Source organism: Leucoraja erinacea, chromosome 1, assembly GCF_028641065.1.
Source record: "Leucoraja erinacea ecotype New England chromosome 1, Leri_hhj_1, whole genome shotgun sequence".
Classification (NCBI taxonomy): domain Eukaryota; kingdom Metazoa; phylum Chordata; class Chondrichthyes; order Rajiformes; family Rajidae; genus Leucoraja; species Leucoraja erinaceus.
In genome coordinates, this window is record NC_073377.1 from 168,627,815 (window position 1) to 168,654,978 (window position 27,164).

The 27,164-nt window shown below is 41.5% G+C and overlaps 1 protein-coding gene across 1 annotated transcript in view; it reads left to right on the forward strand.

Annotated features, from left to right (window-relative positions):
- Positions 1–27,164, forward strand: part of inpp4b (inositol polyphosphate-4-phosphatase type II B) — a 613,166-nt gene that overhangs the window by 515,885 nt on the left and 70,117 nt on the right. Inside the window, 6 exon segments of the mRNA XM_055647772.1 lie at positions 4,409–4,517; positions 8,764–8,941; positions 16,362–16,568; positions 18,044–18,182; positions 21,308–21,480; positions 25,933–26,056. Coding sequence (XP_055503747.1) covers positions 4,409–4,517; positions 8,764–8,941; positions 16,362–16,568; positions 18,044–18,182; positions 21,308–21,480; positions 25,933–26,056 — 930 coding nt within the window.

A 27,164-nucleotide genomic window follows, 5' to 3' on the forward strand; every position in this document is an offset into this window, starting at 1 on the left:
GAATGTGCAGTTTACGTTATATAAATGTTTGGCAAAGCATTTTTGGAAAAGAAATGAAGAATGAAAAGGTGCCATATTTTCATGGAGTGAAATCAGTTACAAGTTTATAGAACACTGGGCCAAGTGGGACTCATTGTGTCCGGTCCCTTCAACATGCGGTTGTGTGGGGGAGGGGGCAGCCTGCGGCATCACACACACACACACACACACACACACACACACACACAGCCACACACACACACACAGCCACACACACACACACACACAGCCACACACACACACACACACACACACACTCACACTCACACAGACACACATGCACACACGCACACACACACACACGCACACACACACACAGCCACACACACACACACACACACACACACACACACACACACACACACAGCCACACACACACACACACACACACACACACACACACACACACACACACACACACACACACACACACACAGCCACACACACACACAGCCACACACACACACACCATACACACACACACAGCCACACACACACACACACAGCCACACACACACACACACACACACACAGCCACACACACACACACACACACACACACACACACACACACACACACACAGACACACACACACACACAGACACACACACACACACACACACACAGCCACACACACACACACACACACACACACACACACACACAGCCACACACACACACACACACACACAGACACACACACACACACGCACACACACACGCACACCCCCACACACAGCCCACACACACACACACACACACACACACACACACACACACACACACACACACACACACACACACACACACACACACACACACACACACACACACACACACACACACACACACACACACACACACACACACACACACACACACACAGCCACACGTAATTTGCGCCCCAAGGACACGTAAGTGGGACAGGCCCTTTACTGTTTTCCATTCTTTCAGTCCCAAGGAAGGGTCTTGACCAAAAATGTCAACTGTCATTTTCCCTCCACAGATGCTTTTCCACTGAGTTTCTCCCGCAGTTTGTTTTTAAATGCAGATGGAGAATGAAAGAGATTAGTATAGGAGTAAGGGGTTATGGGGACAAGGCAGGAGAATGGGGATAGGAGGGAGAGATAATTGACCATGATTGAATGGCGGAGTAGACTAGAATGGCCTATCACTTATGAGATTGCAACTTTTAAGACCAGGCAGGAATGTGCAGTTTACGTTATATAAATGTTTGGCAAAGCATTTTTGGAAAAGAAATGAAGAATGAAAAGGTGCCATATTTTCATGGAGTGAAATCAGTTACAAGTTTATAGAACACTGGGCCAAGTGGGACTCATTGTGTCCCGGCCCTTCAACATGTGGTTGTGTGGGGGAGGGGGCAGCCTGCGGCATCACACACACACACACACACACACACACACACACACACAGCCACACACACACACATGCACACAGACAGTCACACACACACACACACACACACACACAGCCACACACACACACACAGCCACACACACACACACACACACAGCCACACACACACACACACACACACACACACACACACACACACACACACACACACACACGCACACACACACACACGCACACACACACAGCGTACACACACACACACACACACACACACACACACACACACACAGCCACACACACACACACACACACACACACACACACACACACACACACACACACACACACACACACACACTCACACACACACACACACACACACACACACACACACACACAGCCACACACACACACACAGCCACACACACACACACACAGCCACACACACACACACACACACACAGCCACACACACACACACACACACACACACACACACAAACAGACACACACACACACACACAGACACACACACACACACACAGCCACACACACACACACACACACACACACACACACACACACAGCCACACACACACACACACACACACACACACACACACACACACACACACACACACACACACACACACACACAGCCACACACACACACACACACACACACACACACACACACACACACACACAGCCACACACACACACACACACACACACACACACACACAACACACACATCCACACACACACACACACACACACACACACACACACACAGCCACACACACACACACACACACACACACACACACAGCCACACACACACACACACACACACACACAGCCACACAGCCACGCACTCCTCTCCCCCCCATTGATATATTAATATTATTAATTCACTCCTTACACCCCATCCCCCTCCCTATCCACTCACGCTTAGCCCCCAACTCGCAGGCGCGGCTAGAGAGGGAGGGGCATAGAGAGAGAGAGAGAGAGAGGGACAGAGAGGGAGGAGGAGGGGTGGGGAGAGAGGGGGGGCGAGAGGGAGCATGAGGGGGGCAGAGAGGAAGCGGGAGGAGAGAGGGAGGGGGGTAGAGTTTGAGGGGTTGGGGGGTACGTCGTCAGAGGTGAGGGCTGGTTCCCGAACGCAATAATCCCTCGCTCCCGGCTGCAAAACGCCCCCGAGGGGGGTGACGTCACTCGCAGCGCGAGCAAGACAGCGTGGTTTTTTCAAAGGTCTTGCGAGCAGCACGGTCGGGCGACTTGACTCGCAGCGCGTGAACACAACGTGTAGCCATTGTGACGTCATCACGTTATCAGCCAAAGCGGTTTCATTTTCTAAGTTATTTGATTATTTTGAACGTTTTGATTAATAACTCAAGAAATAAAGTTCGAAATTTTCAGTCAAGCCGATTTTTGACTTCACCGGATAAATCTCTACAGGAATATGTAAAAATGTTTAATAATCAGGGCGTTGTTTTTCCGAGCAGTCGATCACACACACACACACGCTGGATGCCAAACCATTGAGACTTTGAATAATTGGATAGCGGACAATTGGATTTTTACTTTTGCAATTGAAAATTATTTGAACTTCCACATGTGTCCTTTCTGAAGGTCATATCTTGCATAGATTATTCTTCCTTTGAAACTGCATGTTCACTGTTACTTTTATCAATTAACAAATTTATAAATGCAGGAGCCAGAGCTGTGATTCTTCGTGGGTTATTTAAGGGATAATCCTCTACTTCTTGAATAAGAAATCACACATATTGTGTCAAGTTGGTTACAGGATAGTGGCAAATTATTACTAATTCTGCAATTTTTCTCAATTTTATTCTCCGGCCATAGATTTCATGCCCCCTGATATTATCCGTCTGAAACTGAACCAGACAAATTGCAGCTTTGATACTGTAGTTGACCCTGGTCTTCAGCCCATATAGTATTACTAGGAGCAGCTATTTATATATCTGTTCACTGCTTGATTCCATTTATCTTTCACTTCATGACTGCCGTGGCGCTCCTTTCATGTCTGTGTGACTTGGTTACTCCAGTGCTCTCTAAGCTTCCCATTAGCACCATGTCCCATTCACCCATCATTGCTGATCCACATCGATACACAGTTTTAAAGTTCTTGCCCTCATTTTGAAATATTTTAATTGTCTCACCAGTCCTTATCTCTGTACTCTGCTCCAGTTCTGCAGCTTCCAAGATCTCTGCTGTGCCTCCTATTCTAGTCTTAACTCAACTCTGATTTTAATCGTTACAATCATAAGTTTTGTAGTATCTATATTACTAAAAGTTGACCTTGACCGCTTTTGGCTCGCTGTGATGTAATTTCCGAGAGAACGTCGCCACCTACGGCCATCATTTTTGGCCACCTTGCTTAGAGCCCCCCCCCCCCCCCCCCCCCCACTTTCTGGGTCCGGAGGATTTTTCCCATTTATGAAAAATCAGAGAGATATTAATGTTTTTTAAAAAATCCCCATTCTCTCTGCTGACCCCGCTGGCGGCGGGGGGAGGGACTATAAAACCCAGACGTGTAGTCCCTCACTCAGTCTCTGCCAGACCCAGGAAGCGAGAGGGTCACGTCTCTCTGAGCTGCGAATAACACTGAATGCACGTCTACTCCACAGTGAGTCCCCTCGATGCGGCTGTAAGGTGGCTGCTGCCCAATTGTTTGCCTCGCCTTTTTAACAAGTTTGTGTTCACAAAATGAAATTTGGTTGGCTGCTGATTTGTACCTCCTTACATGGTTTGTTTTGTAGTTCTTTGTTGAAGTGCCGTGGAAAGTTTGACACTGACGTGCTGATTTTTGTGCATTAGTCTTACTTATACATAACTGTTGTTTTCCGAATTGAAAAATTCGTCATTATGTCCAGATCCATAGTCTAATAGCGAAACAATTGTTTTTTTTTCTTTCAATGCTTTCATTGAAGAGTTGTAAGGTGTCTGTGTGTTTGCTCTTTATTAGATGGTGTGTATGATGTGGTTACGATCGGAGCTCCTGCTGCGCATATTCGGGGGTTTCGAAATGGAGGTCTTCGCAGGCAACTGTACAGATTTGAGGGAGAAAAGAGAAAGTAAGTTAACAAGAAATTGCTTAGCAACTAAGCTCCAATATTCAGTTGGCCTCTTCGTTCACTGGATTAATATGATGATCTAAATTGAATTACTTGGTTTCTTTAAAAGATTTTAACTTCCTCTGGTACATCTTATGGTACCATTGTTTAATAGTTCAATCTGCTGAGTGAATGTGAACAGTTTATTGATGGATAGTGGAGAAATCTTTTTGTTGCAAAGACTGAATCAGCATATGTGGTATGATAGATAGACCCATGGATAGAACGGAGACATGGAAACACTTTTTCTCACAGAGAGTGGTGAGTCTGTGGAATTCTCTGCCTCAGAGGGCGGTGGAGGCAGGTTCTCTGGATGCTTTCAAGAGAGAGCTAGATAGGGCTCTTAAAAAATAGTGGAGTCAGGGGATATGGGGAGAAGGCAGGAACGGGGTACTGATTGGGGATGATCAGCCATGATCACATTGAATGGCGGTGCTGGCTCGAAGGGCCAAATGGCCTACTCCTGCACCTATTGTCTATTGACACAAAATACTGGAGTAACTCAGAGGGACAGGCAGCATCTCTGGAAGGGTCAGTGTGAAGGGTCAGGTTGTGCGGTGATCATGTGTTGCAAGGAACTGCAGATGCTGGTTTAAACCGAAGATGGACACAAAAAGCTGGAGTAACTCAACTCGAACCAAAACGTCAACCATTCCTTCTATCCAGAAATGCTGCCTGACCGCTGAGTTATTCCAGCATTTTGTGTCCATCTTCGATCATGAACAAGTGTTGTACACCAAATAGATTAGTGAGAACGAGATTACAGTAAGTAGCTGATTCTGTTCTGTCAGTTTTTGTTGCAACCTAGAGTGAGCCTAGTTTAGCAACTGTTTATTTCATGGTTAAATTGCTTGGTTAGTCATAGAACAGAACAAATGACAGATGATGAGGATATTTATAGGCAACGACGCATGCTGTATGTACAGGCGAATATTCTCTTGCGTAAATTTGGTGCGTGTGCAGATGTGGTGAAGATGTCGCTATTTAGAGCATACTGCACACCACTCTATACTGCGCACCTGTGGTCAAACTATGGAAAGACAAGTATGCAGAGACGAAAGGTGGCATATAATGATGCCATGAGAACACTGCAAAGGAAACCTAGATGGTGTAGTGCCAGTAATATGTTTGTGGCTGCAGGAGTCAGTACCTTAGAAGCTATCCTAAGAAATCATATGTATAAATTCATCTGCAGGATAAATGACTCTAAAAATGTAATTATTGTGGCCTTGTCAAACATAAGGTTTAGCACTACACGCTATGAATCCCAGTTGTGGAGACACTGGTATCATTGTCTCGTTGTAGGACATTGATCTTTCTTTTATTCTGGATTTTAATTCATGTATTGTGTTTTTTTTGTAATATATAATTTATGATGCTTTTATAAGTGATATACTAGGATTTTATATGGACTTTATGATATTTTTTAATATGCAATGCGTTTTTATGTAATGTTGCCCCTTGTCTGGACCTTGAGTCCGAAATAAAGTATATTATTATTATTATTATTATTATTATTATTATTATAGAGCTACCAACCATTGACGAATATTGCAGAACCTCCCCCTGAAGTGTACGTTCTGCTTTTGCTGTTGTGATTGTTTCTTCTAACTGGTGTTCAACGTGAAGCTGTACAGATTCATCACCTGAAAGATGATGTTAATCTGTTAATGTTAATCTGCAGAACGTTTCCTTGCTCATGTTTCACCTGATGCTTGTGTCCTCGTGGGATCTGGAATGAATGAGATGACCTCAGGATCGCTCCATCACCACCACGATCATTGTGCTTCATCTAAAATGAGGAAACTACCAGTGAAGCAGAGCAGATCTTGGTGTCTTGAGAGCGGACACTAGGATGCTGACTGGCAGCGATAATTTTGCATTTGTTTAACCAGTCTACATAACATTTCTCTCAAATTTGTCACAAAATCCCAGTTGGTAATGGGGAAGACTGTGTTAGGACAATAGGTCCAATTGTGTCCAACTCCAAGCTTAGGTTCATGTTGGATACTTTAATTCTTCTTTGCAGCAGTTTGATGCAACTTGCTTGAAACTGTAATTTCAATATGAAAGGCAAATTAAAATTAAAATAGCAAGGGTGTTGCATTGATGGGGAATCCACGTTGAGCGTTCTGTGGGGTTGCCTTTCTGCTAGACTGCAAATTTCTGAAAATGTATTTCATATGTCCACCATCTCACAAAATATTGTTTTTATTAGCCTTCAATGTTAATTAAGGCATACAGTTTGGACTTGGTCCTCTTCTATAAAGTTAATTGATAAGATGTTATTCATTTGCATCTATTTTTTTTTAATCTCCAAGAATTAAAATGTGAGGTACTCTTAAATGTAAATTGTTGGCATCAAACAGTTTGATTAGTATGGGTGTCATGTGTTATGGGGAGATGGCCGGAGAATGGTGTTGGCAGGGAAAAATAGATCAGCCATGATTAAATGGTGGAGTGGACTTGATGGACCCAATTGCCTAATTCTGCACTTATCACATATAATTTCAAAACCCTGTACGTTGCCTTCCTCCAATTTAGTTTTCTCAAGCAAAAAAATAACTTTGCCTTTCACAACCAGTGAATTTAGGCTCAAAAAATATTCTAAACAATGAAGTCCCAGTAGTGGTAGTTAGTTGAATTTTAAATCTTCCACAGAAGATAAATAGGGAACAAAGATGAGGTTTAAATTATTTATTAAATTGAGTTATTTTATTTTTTTTAATCTCCAAGAATTAAAATGTGAGGTGTGATATTTTTTGGCATCAAAGAGTTTGGTTTCCAGGTTAAAAAAAAGATATTTGCAGGGTATAGAACAAAACTTAATTGGTTTTCAAACAAAATTAGTACGTATTTTTCTTGTTAGCCGTTCCATGAAATTCAATGCTGCGTTAATGGTGAGGTTTCAGGCATTAGACCTATTCTGACAATATATTGGGTTGTGCTCAACTCGGCCAGCCCTTATTCATCTTGCAGTCAGTAAGGAATGGTATTGCAGAGATTTGATGGACTGAAATTACCTCCCTTTCCATTTGAAAGGAAGCAGGTGTAGATCATTATTTGAAGCACGATGTCTGCTTTATCGCTGGTGAAAAGTCTTGGTCTTCGTTGCATTAATAAGTAAACATTAGTATTTTTGCAACGAGACCTGGGTGTCATTTAGTAGAGATGCAACGAGACCTGGGTGTCATGGTACACCAGCCATTGAAAGTAGGCATGCAGGTGCAGCAGGCAGTGAAGAAAGCGAATGGTATGTTAACATTCATAGCAAAAGGATTTGAGTATAGGAACAGGGAGGTTCTACTGCAGTTGTACAGGGTCTTGGTGAGACCACGCCTGGAGTATTGCGTACAGTTTTGGTCTCCTAATCTGAGGAAAGACATTCTTGCCATAGAGGGAGTACAGAGAAGGTTCACCAGATTGATTCCTGGGATGGCAGGACTTTCTTATGAAGAAAGACTGGATAGACGCGGCTTGTACTCGCTAGAATTTAGAAGATTGAGGGCAGATCTTATAGAAGCTTACAAAATTCTTAAGGGGTTGGACAGGCTAGATGCAGGAAGATTGTTCCCGATGTTGGGGAAGTCCAGAACAAGGGGTCACAGTTTAAGGATAAGGGGGAAATCTTTTAGGACCGAGATGAGAAAAACCTTTTTCACACAGAGAGTGGTGAATCTGTGGAACTCTCTGCCACAGAAGGTAGTTGAGGCCACAGTTCATTGGCTATATTTAAGAGGGAGTTAAATGTGGCCCTTGTGGCTAAGGGGATCAGGGGGTATGGAGAGAAGGCAGGTACAGGATACTGAGTTGGATGATCAGCCATGATCATATTGAATGGCGAATGGTGCAGGCTCGAAGGGCCGAATGGCCTACTCCTGCACCTATTGTCTATGTTTATGTTTCCAGTATCACAAGATGTATTATTATAAAAGATCACATGGAATTACCTTTCTGGTAATAGACTATAATTGTGCATTTCACACGTTACATCTAAATTGGTGATCTGCATAAACGTATACTTTTCATATGTGGCAGAGCATGAGCATTTGTTATTTGAGTCCTCAAAAAAGGAGGATAAAGAATTGTTATGATATTGTTTCAATTATTATTGAATAGACTTCTTTCCACAGTATTGCTAGTTTCTTGTGCTGGATGATTTATTCCTATACTGGCAGGCAACAATATATTTGTTCTTCTTTTCCAGTTCAGCGTACCAATATATTTACTACTCGCCTGAAGACACGACCAAAGCAAAAGAAGTTATAACCAACATTTATAGACTTCACCCTCGTATATTGAGCAACACAGATCTCCTTCTTGCCGCAGCAAGACACCGCTCCAGTGACAGCCTCAAAGATTCATTGAAAACACTCAGTGAAATAGTAAGAATTCAGACCACTTAAAAAAAAAAAATGAACATTGATTTTTGTGATGCTGTTTGTTCTCAAACATATTATCTTCCACCTTAATCTTCAGTTAACGCTTTCAGCTAAGTATTGCAGGAATGGATAATTTGGTGATGAAGATGGTGAATGCTAGAGAAAGCTAGATGCAGGAAGATTGTTCCCGATGTTGGGGAAGTCCAGGACAAGGGGTCACAGCTTAAGGATAAGGGGGAAATCCTTTAAAACCGAGATGAGAAGAACTTTTTCACACAGAGAGTGGTGAATCTCTGGAACTCTCTGCCACAGAGGGTAGTTGAGGCCAGTTCATTGGCTATATTTAAGAGGGAGTTAGATGTGGCCCTTGTGGCTAAGGCGATCAGAAGGTATGGAGAGAAGGCAGGTACAGGATACTGAGTTGGATGATCAGCCATGATCATATTGATTGGTGGTGCAGGCTCGAAGGGCCGAATGGCCTCTACTCCTGCACTTAATTTCTATGTTTCTATGAACATGTCCATCAGTATTTCTCAGACATAGGTGTGTTATGATCTCCATCCAGGAATAGTCACTCCAGGTGTAGCAGTGATTGATTTCCACTTCTTCCAAGCGATTTGGTGTTCATAATTTAGTCTCCTCTTTATTGGTAAAAACAAATGCTGGTGGGTTTGGGTGACAATAGACAATAGGTGCAGGAGTAGGCCATTCGGCCCTTTGAGCCAGCACCGCCATTCAATGTGATCATGGCTGATCATCCCCAATCAGTACCCCGTCCCTGCCTTCTCCCCATATCCCCTGACTGTTATTTTTAAGAGCCCTATCTAGCTCTCTCTTGAAAGCATCCAGAGAACCTGCCTCCACCATCCTCTGAGGCAGAGAATTCCACAGACTCACCACAACTCTCTGTGAGAAAAAATGTCTCCTCGTCTCCGTTCTAAATGGCTTACTCCTTACTCTTAAACTGTGTGGCCCCTGGTTCTGGACTCCCCCAACATCGGGAACATTGAGATCAGTGGCAAAGTCTCAAATATATCTCCAAGTGCCTTTTTAAAAAGTGGAACTGGTGGAATTGTTGGGAATGGAATGATATCCCCCTGTTTTTGCTCTTTATGCATCGCAGGGAGTCACAGGAAAGGGGAGAAAATTAGTTAAAGTTAAACAACATTTAATTACACACCGGCCCCATTTGAATGTAATGGCATTGAAATGTTTTTAGAGAAGGATAAAACTAAATAACAGCTTCTTATCTCAGTAGGCGTGCAGGAACATCGCATAAATATCCTTTAAAGAAGGAAGTGGGTGCTTCCTGTCCTAGTTAGCACCGGGCATGTTTGTAGAATTGTTGTGCATATTCTGAATTAAAAATTGCAAAGGAAAGTTAATAGAGAAAAGAGTCTTTATTTCTGAATTTTTCCGATTCATTTTTCTACAGTAGGGGCAGCATGGTAAAATTGTGTAAATGACAAGACCTGACGCACTAGATTGTTAATAAATTACAAGTGTTCATTGATAGTGTTTGCCCTGGGGCTAGAAATGGAACTTCATTTATAAATATTTTGAGCTTCGTTCTAATCCTAACTAGTTAGAATGCATGGGCCCAAGCTAGGTTGTGTTAAAGTCACAATGGGTGCTGGTTTCCTCATTACAAAGGGCGCAAAACTATTACCGCTGAGGAAGGACATTCTTGCTATTGAGGGAGTGCAGCGTAGGTTTACAAGGTTAATTCTCGGGATGGCGGGACTGTCATATGCTGAGAGAATGGAGCAGCTGGGCTTGTACACGCTGGAGTTTAGAAGGATGAGAGGAGATCTCATTGAAACATATAAGATTGTTAAGGGCTTGGACACGCTAGAGGCAGGAAACATGTTCCTGATGTTGGGGGAGTCCAGAACCAGGGGCCACACAGTTTAAGAATAAGGGGTAAGCCATTTAGAACGGGGACGAGGAAACACTTTTTCTCACAGATAGTGGTGAGTCTGTGGAATTCTCTGCCTCAGAGGGCGGTGGAGGCAGGTTCTCTGGATGCTTTCAAGAGAGAGCTAGATAGGGCTCTTAAAAATAGCGGAGTCAGGGGATATGGGGAGAAGGCAGGAACGGGGTACCGATTGTGGATGATCAGCCATGATCACATTGAATGGCGGTGCTGGCTCGAGGGGCCGAATGGCCTGCTCCTGCACCTACTGTCTATTGATACTTTGCAGCAGAGCATATTTTGCCAGCTTGATACAATTTCTTTATTTCTAGCTCTGTAGACTTACTTTTATTATGGACATAAAAGGGATGTGTATAATTGACATCCTGAATAATTGAATATCTAAATTCCAATGAATACACGCAACAATTCTACCAACATGCCCTGTGTTAATGAGGACAGGGATAGCCAACTTCCTTCAGTGAGACTGAACAGGGAATTGCACTTGTAGATATTGGCACTGCACATGATGAGTTATTTGCCGACAGTCCAGACAGAAAGTGTTGTATAGATTCTCTCCCCTCCTCTTCCTGTTATTGTCTGCCTTCTGCTCCTCACCGCATAACTAGTTGGTAATGAGCTTTTCTCCTGAGGGCAAAGTTATGCGGTAGGCAGTAGATTGCCAGAAATGTTGACAGGATCTCTGTTAAGTATCCTAGGCACCTTGCACCAACCCAGACCATGGAAGCATTCTAGGAGCTTGTTAATTGTCAGCTCCATCAGATATTCTGTCACATTATGGTATTCATTGCCTACTTATGGTCTTATGCCATATTGTCTACAGTCAAACTCCAGTAAAGGGGCTGTCCCACTTGGGCGACCTAATTGGCGAGTTTAGAAGACTTTGCAAAAATTACATGTTGAAGATTTCCATCGACTATGTTGAAGGCCCCCATCGACCAGCTACGACTAACCATGGGAAAATTGGACACCGAATAGTGGAGAGTGAAAACGACCTCCTTCGACCTCCCTTCGACTATGATGAAGACTATCTACGACTACCTTCAACTTCCCTCGATTACCTACGACTAACATGCCGACCTACTACGACTAAACCTACGAGTAAAAAAATATTGATTTTTTCCATGGCGACCTTATTTTACTCGCGGGGATTTTTTAACATATTGAAAAAAACTCCACGACCTGGCTGAGGCCTCGAGTACGCGGAGACCACGCTCGAGCATGATGGAGAGTTACGAAGATCTCCTACGACCTCATGTCGACCATGCTGCGAATATGAAGGGCCGGTCCCACGAGCATGCGACTCCATGCGACAAGCGCGACCTAACGTGGTCTCTTGAGCCGTACGGCCTCGCGGGGCCGGTCCCACTTCGATCGCCGGAGCCGTATGGAGTTGTGCGGAGCTGGTCCCGACATCGCGCAGGGCTCGGAAAAACTGAGTGTGTTAAAAAATTCCGCGCGGCAACGGCCAGCTGGCCCGCAGCTGCCTCGACACCGTACGCAGCATCTCGATGCCGTACGTCACACGCGAACTTCACGTCACTCACTCGACCTCCGCGCGGCCCCCGCTTCCGGTTTGGTCGTGGGACAGGCCCTTAGGTCGAAGGCAAACTCGCCAGAACTCGCAGATTAGGTCGCCCAAATGGGACAGGCCCTGTCGGCTTTGAGTAGGGGAAAATCTTCCAGTTTTTGTAATGGACTTTCTGCAGTTCAAGGTCTTTGAAGAAGGAATTTTGGTAACCTCTATCACTAGACAGTCGCTGGAAATGTTGGCCATTCCTTACTTTGAGTTTGAAAGATGTGGCCATTATAGGGACTAAATAGTTATTTTAGTGTTGGCCATACACACACTGTTCCACATTGAGGTTTAGCTGGGAGAAGGGATCGTAAAAGACTAGGCAGAAATAGCCTGCACCTCCCTCTTTCAGCAGCTTCCCCCAATCTGCAAGGCAATGCTCACTGTCCCAATCATGGTTCCACTAGTGGGAGAGTCTAGCACCAGAGGGCATAGCCTTTTAGTAAAATAACGTACCCTTAGAAAGGAATTTCTTGATTATGAGGTGGTTAATTCTGTGGAATTCATTGCCACAGACAGCTGTGAAGGTCATCATTTTATATTTTTAAGGCAGAGATTGACAGATTCTTGATTAGTAAGGGTGTCAAGGGTTATGAGGAGAAGGCAGTAGAATGGGGTTGAGAGGGAAAGATCATTAGAGAGAGTACAGAGGAGATTAGAGAGAGTACAGAGGAGATTTACTAGAATGTTGCCTTGGTTTCAACAACTAAGTTACAGAGAAAGGTTGAATAAGTTAGGTCTTTATTTTCTCTGGAGCGCAGAAGGTTAAGGGGGGACTTGATAGAGGTCTTTAAAATGATGAGAGGGATAGACAGAGTTGATGTGGACAAGCTTTTCCCTTTGAGAATAGGGAAGATTCAAACAAGAGGACATGACTTCAGAATTAAGGGACAGAAGTTTAGGGGTAATATGAGGGGGAACTTCTTTACTCAGAGAGTGGTAGCTGTGTGGAATGAGCTTCCAGTGGAAGTGGTGGAGGCAGGTTCATTGGTATCATTTAAAAATAAATTGGATAGGCATATGGATGAGAAGGGAATGGAGGGTTATGGTATGAGTGCAGGCAGGTGGGACTAAGGGGAAAAAAAAAAAGTTGTTCGGCACGGACTTGTAGGGCCGAGATGGCCTGTTTCCGTGCTGTAATTGTTATATGGTTATTAAATGGCGGAGTAGGCTCGATGGGTCGAATTCTGCTCCAATGAGCAAACTTATCTTATGATAGATATTTCCAGGGGGAATGCTCACTAATTGACTTGGGTACCAATATAACTGGTTTGTGCAGAAACTTTGAAGTCAGCATCAGCTACAGCTTGCCTTTGTCACTAGGAACAGCTCTTGAAAGCAGAAAACATTTGTAGAGTTATGTCCATGGCTAGGGAACAAGAATGGAACAAGTTATCAGTGGTTGATGATAGTCTTAAATTGTATCTTTGATGAGAAAATTGTGGCAAAGGCAGATTCTGCTTCCTACATCTAGCGGTGAAATGTAGAGCAGAATTTATAATTATATCAGGTTACGAATGAATGATCTGTGGCAGAAATGAATCATAGTTGTAATATATTTATGTGTTTTTGAAGGAGGAAATTAAAATATGATGATTAGTATGGATCACTGCAGAAAATGCCCCAAATTGGTTTAATCCCATGTTATTGGTATAGTTGTTTACAAAAGATAATGAGTTTGGTTTAGTGCTACACAATGCAAGATTGTTTTAAGCAAAGTAAATTGTGTTCGGATCATTTCCAGATACACAAAACCAGTTATAAAGTTTGTCATCAGTCTGAAGAAGGGTTTCGGCCTGAAACGTCACCTATTTCCTTCGCTCCATAGATGCTGCTGCACCCGCTGAGTTTCTCCAGCAATTTTGTCTACCTTCGATCTTCCAGCATCTGCAGTTCCTTCTTGAACACAGTTATAAAGTTGGACTTGTACTTTAAGGCCATGATCCATTTTGTGTCTCAGTGCATTCCCAATCACAAACGTGCACTGAATTAAGTTAGTAACCGCTTGTTGCTCATGCCGGCCCACCAACATATATTGCATCTCCTAGGCTCAGAAAAAAACTGCTGTTTAACAGGCACCAGCAAATTAAAGGGCAAACCATGCAGCATGTTTCACAGGCAGAATATTTAAGAATCGCTGCTGTTGGGAAAACTTCAGCAACTCCAAATCGCCCGGGCGGTGGTTTGCATACATTCCAAAGTGCTCAGCCTGCGTGAAAACCAACAAAGATTCTTTTTTGGTGAATGTAGCTAATGAGGAAATGTTCCGTTTGGCTCAGTGGCCATGTTGCAAGTAACACAAGTACCGGTACAGGTTTGTCCGGCATCTCCCCGAGGGTGGCTATCATTGGGAGAAGACAAACAGCTGTATACAACTGTAAAGACCCTCTCACCTACAGCACCTGCGTACTACTGCTGTCTGGCTGTGACAGGGTTTGTGCCTCAGAGGAGAATGATTTCTCTATGTTCTATGCAGTCAAGTGGCACAAACTGGATAACAGATAGTTTTTAAGAAGGAACTGCAGATGCTGGAAAATCAAAGGTACACAAAAATGCATGAGAAACTCAGTGGGTGCAGCAGCATCTATGGAGCGAAGGAGATAGGCAATGTTTCGGGCCGAAACCCTTCTCCATAGATGCTGCTGCACCCGCTGAGTTTCTCCAGCATTTTTGTGTACCCTGGATGACAGATATTTCTCCCATTGGGACCTGTTCAGATCACAATTCAAGGAGCCTTTCAAAGTGGAAACCCTCTTAAATGTTATTGAATTTTATCAATTTCACAATTTTTTGGGGGGGAGGGGTTGATTTGGTGCTTGACCCATATACAAGTGTAATCAATTTCTGAACTTGTGTTTCTCACGCCACAGATCTCTGATTATTTCTAGCTTTGCCTGTAATAGCTTACTATTTTATAGACATATTACTTACAAACATGTTTGTGTTAATGGTTGATTGCATCTTCAACTGTACGACTTTCAAAATATTGCCCTTGGAGTATGAATTTAAATAGGAATGGATTCAGTGATATGATTTTTGTTTTTTGTTTTAATGAGATGCTAAATCTTTCAATTAATTGAGAAGTGGCACAGATCAACTTATATTGCAGTATAAAATTGTCTTAATTTTTGAGTCTCAATGAATACTTTTACAGCTTCTGGTGGAAGCAATGTGTGTTGCCAACATTCATTGATAACTTCAAATTATGAATAACACTGATATTTTCTAATGTAGAATATCACGAGAGGGTAAGAACTAATATTGTCAGTGTTACATCATGAATGTTTAAGATAGTTAAGGGCTTGGACACGCTAGAGGCAGGAAACATGTCCCCGATGTTGAGGGAGACCAGAACCAGGGGCCACAGTTTAAGAATAATGAGTAATCCATTTAAAACGGAGACGAGGAAACACTTTTTCTCACAAGAGAGTGGTGAGTCTGTGGAATTCTCTGCCTCAGAGGGCGGTGGAGGCAGGTTCTCTGGATGCTTTCAAGAGAGAGCTAGATAGGGCTCTTAAAAATAGCAGAGTCAGGAGATATGGGGAGAAGGCAGGAACGGGGTTCTGATAGTTGTACATTAAAAATATGAACTAAGTGTGTGTCTGTATGTACATGTGCAGAGGACTTGATCAGACTTAGCTGTATTGCCTTCTGTTGTGGAATAACCTGCTGACATTCATCACCTGCACATGTATTTTGGCCACTTTGATAAAGAATGTAGATGCACAAAAATACTTCAAGTTTATACTTGAACACATTACTAAAAGGCAAACATACATTAACCATAATAGAATAATTTTCTACGATTCTCATAACTGCATTTATTAATGTATCATGTTTCTTTTAAGTAGGCAGGTTTGTTTAACATTACATCCATTCATCTGTGCATGTATGTATGTATATTTCAACAGACTGAGCAGTTTGTACATACTTTTGAAGACCAACTGGTGAGGAGTGCCTTGTTGGCTCTACATAAGGCTCGTCCCAGCTACGTCAACAAAAAGTGCTCCACCCTGGTCAATAATCTTGAAGGCACTGAGGACCAGTCTGAAAACAGTGAGCGTAGGTCAAGTAAAGACTCTATACCCCACCATGCTGAATATGATGAGGAAGATTGGGCAAGTGAATTTTTAGAGATCTTTTACATTATACTTGGCTAATGTTTACAGTTCTTTATGTACTTTGTTCAACAATTCATTTAGGACTATGAAGACTATGAGAAAGGCAGTAAGACTACAATCCTGTATGTCTTATGCTGCCATCTTCAGATTCAGATTCAGATTCAATTTTAATTGTCATTGTCAGTGTACAGTACAGAGACAACGAAATGCATTTAGCATCTCCCTGGAAGAGCGACATAGCAAACGATTTGAATAAATAATAATAAATGTCCGGGGGGGGGGGGGTGATTGGCAGTCACCGAGGTACATTGTTGAGTAGAGTGACAGCTGCCGGAAAGAAGCTGTTCCTCGACCTGCTGGTTCGGCAACGGAGAGACCTATAGCGCCTCCCGGATGGTAGGAGGGTAAACAGTCCATGGTTGGGGTGAGAGCAGTCCTTGGCGATGCTGAGCGCCCTCTGCAGACAGCGCTTGCTTTGGACAGACTCAATGGAGGGGAGCGTGGAACCGGTGATGCGTTGGGCAATTTTCACCACCCTCTGCAATGCCTTCCGGTTGGAGACAGAGCAGTTGCCATACCATACTGTGATGCAGTTGGTAAGGATGCTCTCGATGGTGCAGCGGTAGAAGTTCACCAGGATCTGAGGAGATGACCAGGATCATATCTTGTAACTACCCGTAGTTCTGTGATTTCTGAAAAATGTTCCTTTACCTTAAATAATGTAAACTGCTAATGGCAAACATTTATTGCATTTAATATAATGTAAGGATCTATCAAATATGAATAAAGATAGATGTTACTCTCATGAACATCAATACAGTATATCTCTCTCCGATCATGTGTTAGTCATAGGCAATGTTGTACTTTGAAAATGGGCAAAGAAAAAAATATTGTGCTATCCTCGTCTTTTCCTTAACTAAATGTTGCAAAACTAGAAAGATTGGAGTGTGAAATTTCTTTATGGTTACTTTTTCAAGTTAGGTTATCAATTGTAGCCATGATCACAATGAATGGTGCTGGCTCGAAGGGCCGAATGGCCTCCTCCTGCACCTATTTTCTATGTTTCTATGTGGCCAATCATGACTAGGTTTGTGATATGGAGTAGAAATGACTTTGAAATTTAATTTGGTTTCATTGAAATGGCTGATAAACAAAGGATACTCAACCCTAACAATTGGAGATAGACATAGAAACATAGAAAATAGGTGCAGGAGGAGGCCATTCGGCCCTTCGAACCTGCACCGCCATTCAATATGATCATGACTGAACCCTCTCCCTAATTGAGACCAAGAATCTCACCCTTGTTACTCTTCCTAAATGATATTTTCTGAATCTTGTAGATGATAACTATGAATAATTTCTCAATCCTGCTATGAAGGCAATGTTTAATAATTAATAATTCAATGAACATTTTATAATGCAGGATTAGAAAATGTGTTTTTGTTCTGGATATAATTGGTTTCTTTTTGCAGGACAGGGTGTGGGTGAATGTGGGGAAAAGCTTGAACTGTATAATCGCAATGGTGGATCGACTGTTGGAACAAAATGACTGCAGGCCAGAATGTGAGCTAAACTCCTCGCCAGCTGACCAAAGCCCCTCTTCAGCATGTGGTAGGTGTGGTTTCAATTATTACAAATCATAAGAAAGCAAATAAAATGACACTGCACAGTGGCATAGAGCCATGGCATCTTATAGCTCAGAAGCAGGCCCTTCAGACCAACTTAGGACCAAAGTATATCACTGACATGCTTCCACTATATAAGCCTTCTAGACCACTAAGATCTTCTGAAACCAATCTGTTAGTGATTCCCAGAGTAAATACAAAACATGGGAAAGCAGGATTTAGTTACTATGCAACAAATAGCTGGAATAAACTTCCTGAAGATTTAAGACTTGCCTCAACTTTGACCACTTTTAAAACAAGACTGAAAACTTTTATGTTTACTTTAGCTTTCAGCTAAATCTTAACTACGTTGCAATTTTAACTTTTGCACTTTTTATAATGCAATTTTAATTTTGCTTTTCTTTTCTTTTAGTTCTATTTTATTTCATTTTATTATTTCATTTTATCGTATGACATGTTTTTATGTGAAGCACTTTGAGTCTGCCTCGTGTATGAAATGTGCTATATAAATGAAGTTGCCTTGCCTTGTCCATGTCAACTAAAGTGCTCCCACCACACTAGCCCTACCTGCCTGCATTTGATCCATGCCCATCTAAAGCTTTCCTATACATGTACCTGTCCAGTTGCCTGTTAATAGGTGTTATAGTAATCAGTATTCACTTTATTGTCATTTCACCGAGTACTTGCAAACACAGAAGAAACGAAAAATTGTTTCTCATCAGTTTTTGTAAGTGCAATTAATTAAAAAATAAAATTAAAAAAAAAATACTTGCAAGTTAAAAACCATCTAAAATAGAACTAAAAACAGACATTCAAACAGAACAATCGTTCCCCAGAACAATCGGTGGCTTTACCTTGACAGGTGTCTAGCTGCCAAGGTTTGGGCGAGGTTAGATGTGGGGGTGTATGTGTATGGGGAGGGGACACAGTCCGTTGACCATTTCTATTGGTTGTAGGAAGAAGCTGTGTAGTATCCTGCTGCTTCTACAGCTGATGCTCCTGTACTTCAGATTCAATTTTAAGATTCAGATTCAATTTTAATTGTCATTGTCAGTGTACAGTACAGAGACAATGAAATGCATTTAGCATCTCCCTGGAAGAGCGACATAGCAAATGATTTGAATAAATAATAATAAGTGTCCGGGGGGGGGTGGTGATTGGCAGTCACCGAGGTACGTTGTTGAGTAGAGTGACAGCCGCCGGGAAGAAGCTGTTCCTCGACCTGCTGGTTCGGCAACGGAGAGACCTGTAGCGCCTCCTGGATGGTAGGAGGGTAAACAGTCCATGGTTGGGGTGAGAGCTTGGCGATGCTGAGCGCCCTCCACAGACAGCGCTTGCTTTGGACAGACTCAATGGAGGGGAGCGAGGAACCAGTGATGCGTTGGGCAATTTTCACCACCCTCTGCAATGCCTTCCGGTCGGAGACAGAGCAGTTGCCATACCATACTGTGATGCAGTTGGTAAGGATGCTCTCGATGGTGCAGCGGTAGAAGTTCACCAGGATCTGAGGAGACAGGTGGACCTTCTTCAGTCTCCTCAGGACGAAGAGACGCTGATGAGCCTTCTTGATCAGAGTAGATTCCCAGATGGCAGGAGGGTGAAAATGTAGCGGGAAGGGGTTCAAAACGAAGCACAGGTTTAGACACCAGTAAACAAACATGTGAAAGTGGAGCATAGGAAGTTAAATATGTAATTGTGGATCACAATGAAAGAGGGGTGCTCACATTTCTAGTACAAAAGGTGCCGATGGAATAATGTCCTCCTGTATGAAAGGGAATTAATCTGCTTTAATCTACATCATAATATTTATTTTCATTATTAAAGGATTTCCCTTTGGTAATGGGTGTATCTTCAAATATTTCCCACTTTTTGAAATTGAAATAGGCTAAACTGAAACGCATAATTAAAAGCCTTAAGAGAACCATAAGGGCCTGTCCCACTTAGGAATTTATTTTGACGACTGTGACAGTCGTAGCAGGTCGCTGAAAAAGGGGCAACTGGACCACACCCCTCCCCACGGTAACGTCTACGGCAAGCAACCGGCAACCCATTAGGACGTCCACCTGCGACCACACCTACAGCAACATACGAACACACAGGCGTCAACCAAAGTCAACTTGCATCCGCCCGCGACAAGCTACAACAAGCAACGACCCTGTCGGCAACAACTGAAGACGATTCAGTCGCTGGTACCTGACGTAGGTAGTCGCCAATGGAGTTCACCAAAGTCAAAACCCGACGTCACCTGGAGACAACCAGCATCATCCTGGCGACAACCTACCAAAGCATCTACGACAGGAGAAGACAAGTTACGTCAAGCCCACAGTCGCCAAAAAGTTTTGTTAAATTAGTTTATCGCAGTAGAGTGATTGCAATTGGTTGCCCTAATAATAAGAAAAGTTCCAATCAATAATTTAAATATATATCTATATATATATATATATATATAGATATATATATATATATACTTTATATATATATTTTATATATATATTTTATATATATATTTTATATATATATTTTATATATATATTTAAATTATTGAACTCAAGGCAGATACATTAGTGGATTTTAATGATACATATTTTAGGACTTAACAGGGAAACAGGGAGAATATCTTTTTTAATTTGAATGAGGGAAATCTAATTTGCCTGATGGAATCTGTAGTCGAAGATCACTAATACAAAACTGTCAGCACAAAATATGATGATACATTTCTCCTCGTTGCTAGTTGTGGAGTCGGAATCAGAATCCCACTTTATTCGCCAAGTATGTTTTGCAACATACGAGGAGTTTAATTTGCCAGGTCAGTCATACAATAAAAAGGACAGATCACACTCAAAAACACTTTTTAACATAAACATCCACCACAGTGGCTCCTCCTCATTCCTCACTGTGATGGAAGGCGGGAAAAAAGATGCTTTTCCATGGGATCTTAAAATGGGTCCATTGAGAAGAATGCAATTAAATGAAAATCCTTATAAATATTCTTATGACCTAGTAGAACTGAAGAGTGAAATAGGTGTCAGGGGTGACTTGAAAACTATTTGAATGCATTTCTACATACAGATTGTGCTTTGTTAACTTTCTTCATTTTATTTGTCTTATAAGATAACTGGTATGAAGGACTGTACCCTCTGGCGGTTACCCTGAAGGACTGTGTCAATGAAGTGATAAGCAGAGCAAAGAAGGCCATGGTATTTGTTCTTCTTCAAGATTGTGGTTCCAATATACCACAGGCCTTGGCGTTGCATCAGAGGAGAGATATTGTTTTCAGCCAAGCAGTAAGTGGATATTTCACAAATGCCACACAAAGGGAATGACTGAGATGAAATGTGCGTAGATTAAATTGTGTGTGCAAACAGGCAATGATATCCTTGGCTACATTAAGCAGCGATCCAGGCTCATGGAGGCAAAAGGGACTGGAACGAAAAACGGGCCACTGGAGGATGAAGGTTCACAACCCGAAACATTAACTGTCCATTTCCTTTCATGTTGTCTGACCTTCCAGTTCTTCCAGCGACTCATTTCTTTGATCCTGGCTCATGCCGATTATTATAGCCTCTGGGTGTAACTACTGTACATACTAAATTCCTATATTAGCAAATAGAGTTCTACATCATTGATCAGGAGTTTCAACAATTTTGAATCCCATCATACAATCATTAAATAAATCAAGACATTTTTTTTTTAAAACTAACTTCAGTTATTGTGAAAATACCAAAATTATCATAAAACTGGTTCATTAATGTTCCTCTAAAAGAGAACTCTGCCTAACTCCACAATGCAGGGGTAATTAGGGATGGCGAATTATCCATGTCCAGTGTACAGGTTTTTTTTTTAATCGCTTCTTCTATTATTCTTCCTCTCTGTCTGAAGCAAGTCCAAAGTCTGGGCTCTGAACTTGTGAGTTTCTTTTTTTTTTTTTTAATATTTTATTTTATTAGAAGTAAGTACAGTCATATGGCACCAAAGTGCCTAATATATATTTTCATAATACATTTTATGTACAACTTCTTTTTTTTTTTTTTGTTACATTGAAAAAAGATGAGAATAAGAAAAAGAAGTTATATAGTAAAGGATAGAAAGATGTGAAATATATAGTGTGTGAAGAAAGAGAACGAGTAAATGAAGAAAGTTGAGAGAGAAAATAGTGAAAATAAAATAAAATAAAAAAGAAAAGAAGATCATTATTTATAGTCTTGACCAACCCTCGTCCAGTCCTGAAACAGTTATTTTTTACAATTGTGTTGCACCATATGATTCCAAAAAAACGACGAATGGAGACCAACTCGTTATGAATTGGTCTGATTTATCCATTAGGAGGAATCGCATTTCCTCAAGATGAGCGGTGTCCAACATACTTGCAATCCACATTTTAAGCGTTGGTATTGATGTACCCTTCCAAAATTTAAGTATTAATTTTTTTGCTATTATTAAACCATAGTTAAGGAATAGATTTTGAGATGTGTTCAATTTATTCCCATCTTCCATTACACCAAATATAATCATAACTTGTGAGTTTCTAACGGAAAAAAACACATTGCAGTCTAATTCAGTCTTTTGAACACAAATGCAGCCAGTTTTCTTTTGCAAGAAGCGATTGGAACTTTTCTTATTATTAGGGCAACCAATTGCAATCACTCTACCGCGATAAACTAATTTAACACACTTCCGTGAGAGAGTAGCGTGCTCTGATACTGAATGGATGAGCTAGAAGAATCACCTAATGAACCACCAGGGAATTTGTTCTGATAAGTTACCTTGAAGCATAAGAAATATCAGGCAACCGTGTGAACTCAAGATTTCGTACTTGAGTGAGGCAAATGGTTCCCAGGATATTGAGTGCATGCTTACAGTAGACTGGCAAGGAAAGCACTTTAGCTTAGATTATGTTCCAGCACTTCCAGTAATGGAGCATCTTTAATACAGTAATTAATCTCATGGGAGTTGAACTGACTATTATCTATTCCCAATGCAAAGCTGTACCATACATAATTCTAAATTCTATTTAGGCTGGGGAATTTTGCTCTTCTATACCAAAAGGAATAAACTTATGTCAAATTGTCTGATCTATAAGCCTGTAGAAAAATACATATATTTTGGTACATTTGGATTTTCTATTTTTAAGGAAGTATTGACTATCTCTCCCCTTACCTTTGTCTCCCGGGATACAGTTGAGCTATGAAATAACCCTGTAAACAGTGGATAAATAAATACTGAGTTTGTTTGGCATTGCTGGTTCTGAAAATTATAATAATGTTTGCGACAGTAAAAATGGAAATGTGAGGGAAAGGAGCAGGTAACATTGAATAATATCTTAACATAAACAATCATCATTTGTCTTTACAGAAGAATTACTAAACTTAATAGAGCACAGATATCATGTCACAATATCTTATCCATGAATCTTAATATTTTGTAATACATATCTGTAGACAATAGACAATCTAAACAAGGAATTGAATCAAATGTCTTTGTTTTTATTGCCTCAGTTAATACGATATGATGAGACAATACGATACGATAGAACCTGATTTACCCCAGGAGGGAAATTGATAAAAACATAAACATGAAACATGAAATTAAAATAAGGAATGGAAAGGATTGGGGATGTGGGGGGGGGGTGGGGGGGGGGGGGGGGGGGGGGGAGTCTGTCTCAGTACTTTGGTCTATGTAATCAATGATATGGTGCAAGATTTTCTGAACCAGACATTCTCCAATAATTAAGCAAAGTAGGAGATTTTCTTTCATGTTTCATGAAGATTTTCTTTCAAATTTCTTAAAACAGCAATTAGATATATACTTAATTACTGTTCTCTGAGTGACAGAGGGTCTGATTGGGAAGTCAGGATGAAGATCAGACAGTGAGGGTTGAACTGGAAGGTTTGCTGTCATGGGCAAAGGCAAAGACTGAGAAGAGAGGTCTGTAAGAAGATAGCAAGTTTGGAAGAAGAATAAGCAACAGATCAATGCTTATTAAGCAGGGTTCATATGCTCTGGGTTAGCCAGGGACTAGAGATCTCAATGAATAGGCATACTGCTTAAAGTTGACCTTGTTGAAGTGGGTTTTTCACTTTTTCACAAAGAGAGTTGTGAGTCTGTGGAATTCTCTGGAGGCAGGTTCTCTGGATACTTTCAAGAGAGAGCTAGATAGGGCTCTTGAAGATAGCGGAGTCAGGGGATATGGGGAGAAGGCAGGAACAGGGTATGATTGATCACATTGCATGGCGGTGCTGGCTGGAAGGGCCAAATGGCCTCCTCCTGCACCAGTTGTCTATTGTTTCCTTCAAGTAATGTTTAAGTAGGTCTTGCAAGTGGCGTCTGCAGGTCATGTATGCAGTGACCAAGATCCTGTGGATCCCATCGTTGAACATGTCTGGTCTTCCGTATGAACTAGCACATCTGTTGTACAAAGCAAATACCTGCCTCTCAATGCTAGCAGCAGGAACAAGCAGTCAATGCATTTACAACACGGATGGATTCCTTTAGACCCATTGTGCATGTGTCGTCAGCTGGAGTTATCGATCTCAATTCTTTGCCACTTCTCCGAGCTTTTTACTTAAATACATTCAAAGCACATGCCTTCTAATCTCAGAATTTAATATGCGGCTACTTGTCAGAGACATCCCGTGAGGATGAGTGAGTGGCGGAGGGAGGGTGTGGATTGGGGAGGAAGGGAGAGAGGCCAAAAGGAGCTGGATGAGAAGGAAGATAGATTGAGCAAGGGAGTGAGCTCAGTTGTTTGGAGGAGTGAGATAGTGTAGAGAATGCAGTTAGTGCAGCTGTATAGAAACCTGCAACTGGAGTGGGAGTGGCTACTGCATGTTTTCTATTGTACCAGTGTGCTTACATTTCGCCCCTTTGCAAGGCCCAAGACCTTGCGTATGAAGCCTGTGTCAAAGTTGGCGTTTAATGGCTACCCAATACTAAATTAAATTACACAGCAGCAACATCCACTTTCTACTGATGTGGAACTATTTCATGCTCAATCAAGTTCAAGTTCAAGAGAGTTTATTGTCATGTGTCCCCGATAGGACAATGAAATTCTTGCTTTGCTTCAGCACAACAGAACATAGTAGGCATTGACTACAGAACAGATCAGTGTGTCCATATACTATAATATAAATATATACACACATGAATAAATAAACTGATAAAGTGCAAATAACAGATAATGGGTTATTAATGTCAGAGTTTTGTCCGAGCCAAGTTTAATAGCCTGATGGCTGTAGGGAAGTAGCTATTCCTGAACCTGGTTGTTGCAGTCTTCAGGCTCCTGTACCTTCTACCTGAAGGTAGCAGGGAGATGAGTGTGTGGCCAGGATGGTGTGGGTCCTTGATGATACTGCCAGCCTTTTTGAGGCAGTGATTGCGATAGATCCCCTCGATAGAAGGAAGGTCAGAGCTGATGATGGACTGGGCAGTGTTTATTACTTTTTGTAGTCTTTTCCTTTCCAGGGCGCTCAAGTTGCCGAACCAAGCCACGATGCTGACCAACTGGTCAACATGCTCTCTACTGAGCACCTGTATAAGTTAGAGAGTCCTCCTTGACAAACCGAGGAATTGTCTGAAAAGAATAGATAGAATAAAAGTACTATTAGTGTCATCTTGCCTGTTTGTTTTGGAATTAGTCCTGAAAACATTTAAGTGTAATTTAAGTTCTAGTTGATAAAATGAAATCTATACAATAAATTTCAATTTTAATGTGCAACTAGTATTCTTGTTCTCATTAGCTTGCAGGTCTAGTCTGTGGTTTTGTGATCAAACTCCACACGTGCTTACATGATCCTGGCTTCCTGTTGCAGCTACACACTGTGGGTTTGCTGGTACAGTTTGAAGGACTCCTCAGCACATATAGTAAGTAACATCTCATTTTTTTTTACCACTTATTTGCTTCAGGAAACCTGTTTTTTGTTAGAGGTACCGGATTGATTCTGCAGGTGTTGAGAATACAAATGTCCATGTAATAGGGAACTGCCTATGAGAACCAACAGGAGAAACAGTGAATAGATATTCGTCTTGCACATAGCGTGCACAGCCTAAAGTTGTAGGACAACTTGTTCTATTTGATCTTATTTGATTGTGCACGCTGGGTTGATTGCGTTCATCAAACCAGGGCGGACCACGTGAAGGTTGCAATCTTCCACCCCAGTGAATAGATCAAGTACACACGAACATGCAGTAGCAATGTTACAAAATGTTGAGATTTAAAAAATCAAATTTGGTTCAAACTTAACTCATTATTATAGGTATTAGGCAATTATGGTACAGAAGGTGTGGCAAAATATTAGCCAATCATTATGGATAACCATACATTAGCTTATTTGCATTAACCAATCAACTAAATCCTTTCCAGTGATTGACAACACGTGTAGTCACATGACTAAGTGGAGTAGAGTAAAACCACAGAAATATAAAATCAATTCTCAAAGACCACCTCTCAGAATATACAATACACATCATACAGCAATCACACAATACATACACACAAAACATATATTTTCACCTTCGGAAAAGAAAGTTATTTCTAAAACTTCAGATTTAAACAAAGTCTAATACTTACAATCCTAATGAAAACACAATACACTTCACAAATAATTTCCCTACAACTACATAGATAAAATACAGTTACCTATGGATAGCAATGTTACAAAATGTTGAGATTTAAAAAATCAAGTCTGCAATTTATCCCATCAGATAAAGCATAACAATAAGTTTAATTTGACACCTAATTCACTTTCATATCTCAAGTATTTAAAAAGTTATGGCCATTTTCATACTCGGAAATTAGCATCTTGTTCCCTATTGATTTTCTATGGACATAACAAAAAAGCTGTGATCGTGGACAGTCAAAAGCCCATAACCTTCTTAAAAATTAAGAGAACTGAATGAAATTTTCAGTTATCATAGATTGAAGCATTCTGAAACAAATATCGGTGAGACCAAGCAGAGGTTGGGCGATCGC